Source organism: Grus americana, chromosome 9, assembly GCF_028858705.1.
Source record: "Grus americana isolate bGruAme1 chromosome 9, bGruAme1.mat, whole genome shotgun sequence".
In the NCBI taxonomy this organism is placed as follows: domain Eukaryota; kingdom Metazoa; phylum Chordata; class Aves; order Gruiformes; family Gruidae; genus Grus; species Grus americana.
The window spans coordinates 7,189,331-7,199,003 of NC_072860.1; the positions used below are offsets into that span (position 1 = coordinate 7,189,331).

The 9,673-nt window shown below is 37.4% G+C and overlaps 1 protein-coding gene across 1 annotated transcript; it reads left to right on the top strand.

Annotated features, from left to right (window-relative positions):
- The first annotated feature begins 339 nt into the window (after positions 1-339).
- On the top strand, positions 340-9,436 carry TRIM42 (tripartite motif containing 42). The gene is made up of 5 exons (XM_054835482.1): positions 340-695; positions 2,701-3,407; positions 4,671-5,491; positions 6,196-6,423; positions 9,347-9,436. Exons 1-5 carry the CDS (start codon positions 340-342, stop codon positions 9,434-9,436), a joined length of 2,202 nt encoding a protein of 733 aa, XP_054691457.1.
- The last annotated feature ends 237 nt before the right edge of the window (positions 9,437-9,673 follow it).

Consider the following 9,673-nt stretch of genomic DNA (forward strand, 5'->3'; position numbering starts at 1 on the left):
ATAGTAGCCGTAGGGTATCTAATCCAAGTATATAAACTCCCCATGCAACTAATGAAAAGTGAGGTAAATGCTTTCAAGGAGTTCAGGAAGAACAATTATAGTTATCGTGATGTATAGATGATGTAACTGTTATATCAGGTAGCTGTGCATAAAATTCTGCCTGTGTCCTTATTTGAATATCTCACTGTGACATCACTTTCTGACTAGAATGAAGTGCATTGCCATAGCACAGCACTTGACCCAACAGTCAGAGCTCGTACCTTTTTGGAGCTCAGTTGCTGTAGTGTGCAGAGAAGTTGAAAGGATCAATGAACTTTCTTCCAAGTATCTGACAGAGGGATGGATGAAAATGGGCATCCCTGTTTGATCTGGCCATGCTGCTCAAACTGCTGTTACATGACTTGCCACAGCAAAAAGGAAGAATGCTGCTTGTGTTGGCGTTTCTTATTTACCAGTGAGCAAAACTGCAGCTGTTTCCCATGTCCGTACAAAGAAGACAAACCTTGCCAGTGCTGCCACTGCTCATGTGCAGAACATGCAAATTGCTGGTGGTGCTGCTGCTCTTGTTCAAATGACCCAGACTGCAAATTCTGCTGCTGCGGTGGAGAGAATTCAGCATGTCAGTATTATGAAAGCACGTGCTGCAGAAGCTCTGTCGATGAACCACATCGCTCAAGAACACCAGGAACTGTTCAGTAAGTGGAGTTAAGGGCTCTTAAAATTTCCCGGGGTTTTGTTTTTCTAATTTACATTATGTCTTAATGGATGTGTTGCATTTAGAAACATATGATCTGTTGCCATGTTGGAGCTATTTTGAATAACCACAGGATATCATTCTTCTGAGAAACAGAAAAAGTTTTATCTTGATATTAGTGTAATCTTATGCTTATTACTCTGACTGGGGCAAAGACTACTCCAGAACATCACTGCACTTATAATTAGTATGACTTGATTTCCATAAATGACTAATACATGTTTATACATGATCATAGTGTAAAAATCTATGTAGCAACATGAAGGAAGACACAGAGAATGTTAAAACGAGGAGGAAACCAGGAATGTGTTTGTAGCAAGGAGGCTGCAGGCAAGGGTAAAGGGCAAATTGGAGTAAAACAAAGAGCAGTAAAACTGCTAACTGGAAGGAAGCAGTTATATCCAGAAGACAACAAAAAGGAGACAAATAATTATAAAGGCTCAAGAAATGCCACACAGAGAATGGAAACAAGGCATAGTAACAGTCTTAGAAGATAAAACTGGAAACCAGAAGGGAAGTAGCTGATTATTAACTATAGAAATGCAACACCGAAGAGCACTCACCAAAAGGTATGGGGGAAGGAGAGGGGAGAAGGGTGGGCAGAAAGGAAGTTATCAGAAGAACTCCAGACTAGAAGAGTACCAATTTGAGAGGAATTGACAGGACCTCTGGAAATACATGGTCAATCCCGACCTAGGTAAACTTTGAAGACCAGAAGGAATCCTCATAGCAACAGAAGATTCTATTCTCTTTAGTTTATTAGGGTTTTTTACTGTTGTTTAGAGCGACAGAAACACCAGATAGCATGGTTGAACATTTGGGGAGAGAAGGTATGAAGGAAAGCAATAACAACATGGATGTTAAAGAGAGGCACAGCAGAGGACCAAACCATAGAGGCCTAGAACCATGTGTCCATGTTGGATGGTGATGCTCATATCAAGGCTATGGAAAATATTCAAGGAGGCGTTATAAAATATTTTATTTTTAAAAGGACAATGTTCACAGGCTAAGAGGCAGGTTAGGACTATCCAAATTTTAAGAGAACAGGGATTAGCACATCCTGAAAATCAGTCCTCTTCTGAAATAAAATAATAATAATTTTAAAAAAATCTCCATTTGAAAGTTGTGCAATTAATATAAAGAATCAATGATAATAAGGCAGCTGCTAACACTAAGAATAAACTAAATTCATTCTAGAAATCAAAAATAATTCAGAGGTGATTTCTTAAATGACTAAAAATTAGGATGATCATATGTAAATGTGTGTTATTATGTTAAGCAGAAATCTCTTAAATATTTTTTTAAAATTGGTGAAACACTTAAGTGTGTTACTTCCTTGAGGAAATATTCCATCTTGAAAATGCTGAAGAAAAACATTTTGACATTTATTGTCTTAAGTTTTCATTAAAAAGAAAATATTCTAAAAATAGTACCAAAGTAGTTGTAAAAGAAAGCATTTAACACTCTGAAAAAAAATAGAGGGTTTCATGTCAATTGCACAAAATGCTTTTCTTCACTCTAGTTATTTGTTGTTTCCATTTTGAAAAATAATCAAACGGAGACAAAATACATTTCATTTTGTACTAAACCAAACTGTATTCGTCTTTTCATTTGACCACCAGTAAAAACCCAACAAATTCATATCAACAAATTCAATGACTGAGATGTCTGTTTACTGTTATTGTTGGTAACAGTATTCAAAATACAGTGAAATAAATATGAAAATGAAAAGAAAAAAATACATTCTTTGATAATTATAACCCAATTGTTTTAAAAAAATCCAGTCAGAACAAAAGAACAGTTGGCATTCAAAGCAGAACTGCTTATGTTATAATTTTGTGTCTTAGATGTACCCTAATACTGAGATATTTTTGCCTGAGTTCTTGGATTTTTGTGTTTGGTTGTTTTTTTTTCTTGGTTTTTTTTTTTTTTCCAATTTTATTTAGGTTAAAAGATGTCATGTCAAGATTTAGAACTAGGAATAATACATCTGACATTACACTGGAAAGGAAAGTCTCCAGCCACGCTTTCCGTGACCAGCTTGCCTGTCCACTGTGTAAGCAATTGTTTCTCCAACCATTTATGCTGCCGTGCAATCACTGCATTTGTGAGAAGTGTATAAGTAAAAGCAAGACCAAAGCTGAAGTAACTGAAGACTTTTATATCATCGTATGCCCAGTGTGTGGCAAAGCGCATTGTCTCCCCTATACAAATAAAATTCAGCTGCGGAAGAATTACCTCAGAGCAAAACTAGCCAAGAAATACATGCGCAAACATGGCTTTCTGAGGTGGAGATTTGACCATAGTGAAAGACCAGTCTATTGTGAAACTTGCAGGGAGAGAAGAAGAGTGGCAACCAAAAGATGTAGAACATGTGGAATTAATTATTGTAATGAATGCCTGCATTTAAATCATAGCAAGAATGGTGCTCAGGACCACATTTTCACCAAACCACACCAAGAAGATCATGAACAGTGGCGCTGCTTACTGCACAGCAACTCAAACCTCTCTGAATACTGTCTGGATGATCACGAACTGATCTGTGGGTCCTGCAAGAACTCACTGCACAATAATCATGAGACTATTCCCTTGGCAGTCGCGTGTTCAAGAGAAGCTGCTTCCCTCTTTGATACAATTGCAAAATTTAGAAAAGGTTTGTGTTTCTGCTGCTTCTCACAGTTCCCCATGCCTCCTCGGGAAAGAAACATATGGTTGACAAGCTGTATTAATTCTCTGCACAGCACAAGAGTCGGAAAGGTGGTGTGTTCCCCCTGTAGAAAAGGAACAAGCCCATAATTGTGGCATGGTGAGCCAGACTCAACCACTAGAGAATGAAGGATCTGTATGTGGGATGGGAACAGAAATGTGTGTCTAGGGAGGGGAATCTTCATTTCACCCTGCAAGACCCAGCAAGGAATAACCACCAATTACATCTGCAGAATAAAATGGTGAATATTTTTAATCAAAAACATATGCTTGAAGAGGAACTGCTTCTTCCCTTGCAGGAAAGTTATGAATTGTCCCTCTTCAGTCAGTTTTATGCTTATGCCCATGCTGACTAAGAGGCAAAGCAGTCACTCCAATGTCACTTTTCACTAAGACTTGGTCCATAGCAACTAAGGGGCTGAACACAGACTAGGATTTTATGAATTTCTTTTAACTTTGATCTTTGCATATAACTTCACAAATATTGGGGACAGAATGGAGCTGCATGTAAAATAACATTCAGAAGGTAAAAGTGAACCATGCACAATGAGAAACAGCTGGAAGCATTAAATTCTCAATTTTGAAAATCTTAAGTTGAAAGTAAATTATGTAGAATATTTGTGCAGGGTTTTGTAATGTGACATTGTTTCCTAATGATAGCTGAAGGCCACTGGAATTTACTATCAGCCTTTGGTATTTTTGATTCTGTTCCTTCAGTGTTCACAATTTTTAGTGTCAGACAAGTTAATCACACCTTCACGTATCAGCCATCAGAGGAATGTACAGTCAGCCACAGACAGAATGTGGGCTATGGAGGTGCATTTGCTGCCGTTATTTTAACTGGCATAGTGAATTTTCAATTATAATATCAAGCTACAATAAATTAAGCTTCAGGATTTCCATGTAATGAAATAAAAATTATCAAACCCATTTTGGGGGAGATAAATTTGTGTGAGGAAATAATAATAAAGTAGCAATTAACTGCCAAATTTTATACACCCAAATGTAAACATTTTAACACAAACACCTTCCCTCAGGGCTTACCAGCAGCAGAGATGAGAGAAAAACACCAGAATCCTTATTCTTTTCCCACATTCTACCAAATCTGAAATGCTTTTAAGCTAAAATCTATCATTCTGCCTCTTGTAACCATTACATTTTAATATGAATTTGGAACTACTGACCTGATTTTTTTTGTTGTTTTTTACAGTACGCCAAGTAGTTGATAATGATCTAATGGAAGTTATCCTATTTAAAAATGATTTCAAGACCTATAAGGACACCAAAAGGAAGGAGATCAGAAATGGATTCTTAAAATTACGTATGGTTCTTCATGAACAAGAAAAGGAGATGATGGAGTTGCTTGAAAACATTGAACTTAAAAAACAGAAAGAAATTTCAGAATACATAAACTATACATCCAGTCAGCTATCATATATGGATGGCCTTATTCAATATTCTAAAGAGGCTCTTAAGGAGGAAAGCCAAGTTGTGTTTCTGCAATCTGCACACTGCTTAGTGAAAGAAATTGAAAATGCAGTTCCTTCCATTTTCCAACCTAGTCCACGTTTAAAAGAAGATCCCTTAAGAAAACTTCAACTCAACTTTGATGAACTTTTCTCTGTTTTACAGGGACTTGTCCCATCTCTTAGCAGAATAAAGCAGTCAGAAAGTAAAGCTGACAAATATCCCTATTCTTTTAACCCAGAGATAATGGTTCCAAGGCATGTTTCAAATACTCACAAATCCAAGCAAGCAACATTGTTCCGAAGCCCATCTTTAAATTCCGTGTTTGATTTAGGTGTGCTGTCTAAAGACACTGTCAGAAGACCAAGCTCTACACCTTCCCATCGTCCTACAGAGAGTAATGAAGTGTGTGCATACTGGGATACAGCTTGTGAAACTCCAAGAAAAGAAAGAAAGTATCAGATCATTAACTTTTCAAGTCCAGAGCCTATAGACAATGAATCAGCCCCAGTCCCAGGACCTGTTGTTATATACCAGACTGTTGTTTACTCAAGGTCTGCCAAAGTAAGATATTAATAAATTCTAAATATATACAAGAGATCATGATATTTTCAGGCTGTGATAGAGTCTGAACCCACACAAGTTTGAGTAAATAAGACTACAATATCAGTTCAAATACTGTATTGGTAGGAGACAATGCATTTCAAACTCGCCTTTTGAGAGAAACGGAAGCATAAATTGAATCATATCACATTCCTACTGTAGTCAATAGGGGTATTATAATAGAGGCGATATAAATATGTTACATGGAAAGGTCCAATGCAGAAAGAAATAGATGTACCACATCTAAATTTAAACATCTCTACCTCAAATCAATTAATTTGATCCTGGTCTTGGCCTTCAATGTGGTAACATCATATCCATGCAATTTTCCTCATTATATATTTCATAGATGCTAAGATCAGGATGCCCATTGCATAAGATCCCAAGTGCATGTTGCAAAGTGCTGACTGCTGTCAGCCTGTATTACTTCTAGTGTGTTAGAAGAGGATACTATGAAATTCCTAGAACAAAGCTTAGCATTTTCCAATACCACAAACTGCATATCTTCTACATATATTTCATGCTGGAATTTCAGCTGCATTTGCATTTCAAAATTAAAATCTGCCAAACAGGGGCCTTCCAAAAAAGCAAAAATGAAAATGAGCAAAATTAAAGAATACTTATTTGTGTACTACAGGTTTGGTTTTTTTTTTTTATCGTCACAGATTTACTGGACTTGTCCCACAGAAGATGTGGATTTCTTTGAGGTAGAGTTTTATGAAGTTGCTGGTATTGGTCCTGATAACATTGTCCAGGCACAACTAGCTGGCCAGCTAAGCAAAATACAGCAGCAGAACCTTGAGATACATAATCTGGATCCAAATACAAAATATCTTTTTAAAGTTCGTGCTGTCAATGCAAGTGGTCGAGGAGAATGGAGCGAGATCTGTAAGGTATTGTAGATTGTTCCTATATTTCATAGAGTTGCCTTAACTTTCTTGCCTCCATAATTGTTTTTACCCCATGTATTTATGAGGAAGACTGCTTAAATGCAATATTGCTATTCACTTATCTAGGTGAGCAATACTAATCATTGCACTGGATTTTTCCATACATTGTTCTTTCTAGCTCAGTTTGCAACTGCTTGATCTATGTAGAATGTTTCTCATTTTTTCTAGCAGGGATGCTGTGTCATGATTACATCAGGCAAGGCATTGTCGTTCACATTATTTCAGGACTGAGACTACCTTTGCACTAATCTCTCTGAACATGCAGAGTAAAAGTATGGAAGAGTCAGATCCAAAAGCTTTCACGCTAGAACAAGGCAGCAATCATTAAAAGAGAGGAGACAAACAGGAAATTAAGAATATTCTTTGATACCTTTGGACATGAGTCTTCTCTACTGTGGTTTTAGAAGAGGAGGAAAAATGTTGCAAGGATAAAAGTTAAAAGGAGTAGGAAGGCATTCAAAGAGGTGTCAAAAGTTAAGACATTTAAAGAATTCACATTAACACCCTTCAAGCATCCTAAATCTCTTGCTGAAGTCACCCTTAGTTTTTCATGGCTTACTGAAAAAAAACACATGCTTAGTTCATGCTTTCTTCTTGATAAATTTTTGGTAAAGGGTGTATTGAGAGCTGCAGCGTGTAAAATGCAGATGGCTTCCATGAAAATGGTGCATTCTATTCTCTGATTCCAACTGCATTTCACAGGCTTTTCCTACATCAACTGCACCAAGTGCTGTCCCTTTCCAGGCCTCTTGTGCCTTGTCATATTTAGAGAGTAAAAGTCTTAACTTTGAAACAGCATTCAGACATCCCACTCTGCAAGTTTTAATGACAAATGACACCTTCCTGGACTGCTCTACTTCCTACACTTAAAACACTGAACACAGTAGTTTCTGGTTTTTTACCTAACACATTGGAATGCTATATTGATTTTTCTTCTGAAAATGGTTCTTTCTGCACACAACACAGTCATATTAATATTCCAGAGAAACACAAACATCACTTAACATCTGCTGTAATTTGCAGAAGGGTTTCATAGCAAATGAAAATGAGACAGCATATATGAGAGTCTTTTAAAAATTAACTACCTTTGTTGCTTTTGCATAATATCAGGCTATTTTACATTAACAGTTACACTACACAGAAAGCTTGGAAGACCTTTTTTTTCAAAGAAAATATGGCATTGGATTTTAAGTAGGGGATTTAGAGCAATATCATTCTTCGTGTGTAGCAATTACTAAGTCTGTGAGGGAATGTAACTGTGATGGCTGTGACATGTCACAGGAGCCCAGGCACCAAGCTGTGAAGAGGATGAAGGTGACAGAAAGGTTTCCTAGACAGAAGCTACTATTTCATTCTTTGAACAAAAGCTGATGCCATCACCCCAAATATCAAGTCCCACAAAAGAGGTTATTCCACCACAGGATGTTATTTAATATTAGAAACAGATTTCCCAAGTCTGTCTGCAGCCCTCATAGGCAAAACAGAAAACTGTAGTCTCTGTGGTTTTAGGAGTGAGGAAACTTCTTAGCCCAATAGCGTGATTGTTGACTCACAGCTGAACCACAGCTTCCTCAATCTCAGCCATTTGTCAGTGTGTGAAAGACCGTAGAAGTATCACTATACCCTTGTTACATGATCATAGAAGCTGCTACAGATGGCATGATCTCTTTACCCAAGAAAAGGTCAACACAGTTGACTCAATATAGGCTTCTAATGCCCCAGGAAGTGCCCAAAGGTATCTAACATATCTGCACAGAGCTGACAGATGACACAAGACTTGGAAGATGCACTTCTAGAGCAGCAACTAGGAAGAAGGCAGGTTACAGCTAAACTGGCAAAAGGTGTTCACGATTTTAGCAACTGGATCCTAATTTAAAAGTCAGTTGAAGGAATTATACTGCACTAATCTAGGCAAGGGAATGAACAATATGGGGATATTTTTGAGTATGTGTTGAGGTGGTGGAAGATCCTGGATGAATGACAGAAACTGAAAGCTGCCTTGTCAACCAAACTGCTGTGTTAATCAGCCCTGGCACACAAAACTGTGCCCTAAGGCAAGTGACAAGGAATTCTCTAAGGGCTAATTTCAGTGCTTCCTGGAGACTTTCAACAGAGTAAGCAAAACTTTGTTGCACTGGAGATAAAGGATTTGGCTGCATCTGACATGGTAGGAGGAATGAGAAGCACTAAGGGTGCAGTCAGAAAACCAGGAAGTGAAAATGCTGGAATTCTTCAATCCTTGCTCTAGTTGCTGCTAGTACTTGGAAGAGGTGCTCCCCCACCCCTTCTTCTCAATGACAGCAGCAGCCTGCAGCCATTCACAGTGGCCTGCCACAAATGCCAATAGACGTTGTGTTCCTCAACTTGTCTATTGAAACTGTCAATCTCAGAAACAGTGGTAATTCTAATGATGGTTTTGTTGCTTTTTAGTGTTTCATCATACTCTTGTCAATTAAACCTTTGGAAGGAGATTATTCAAAATTACCTTAGAAGCTGAATGCAAAATTACTTTTAATAGGATGTGGGCTTCTAAATCCTGTGGTCTTATCTGAAACTCTTTCCCTAAATGATCAGCTGCCAGAACCTAATGGCTATATATTGTATGAATCACTGTAATGTTTGTCACCAGACAATCGCTTGCCTTCAGTGTAAGTTTGTGGGGGTTTTTTAAAAACTCAATTTCCATTTTGCCTCCAGAATAAGTACTTAGACTTTCCATATTTTAACATAAAGTATGACTGCTTTGAAAATACATCTATAACTGGTAAGTTATTTTGAAAACAGACACTAATTAAATCCCATCCCCAAAATAATAAATACATGTACCTCTTCTGTTCTTTAATACATTCCTGTTTTCTACTTGCAGATAATCACTTCACATGAATATGGGAAAACTGAAGACAGGTGGGAGAAGCAGAAGAGTATTCAGGGTGCTTTGCATACACCAAATAGATAGACAAAGAATGAAACTGGGGATGATTATCTTTTTCCTGAAGAACTAGAAAATGTGTATGTTTTCTTATGCAATATCCCATTTTCCACTGAAGTTAGCAGCCAGAGATCTTACAGTGAGCTCTTCAGACTGTTATTGCTTTCTGGCAAATAATAATAATAAAACCCCATGACTTTTCATTAGCTTTTCTTTTTCCAGATGTAGCACCAAAACCTAAGGAAAATGCTATGCCATGCATAA

Excerpts from the sequence above, each read along its gene's own strand:
- TRIM42 (XM_054835482.1), top strand. The coding sequence starts at position 340 with ATGGATGAAAATGGGCATCCCTGTTTGATCTGGCCATGCTGCTCAAAC. Across the intron at positions 5,492-6,195 it reads TTTACTCAAGGTCTGCCAAA|ATTTACTGGACTTGTCCCAC; the intron begins GTAAGATATTAA and ends TTATCGTCACAG. Across the intron at positions 6,424-9,346 it reads AATGGAGCGAGATCTGTAAG|ATAATCACTTCACATGAATA; the intron begins GTATTGTAGATT and ends TTCTACTTGCAG.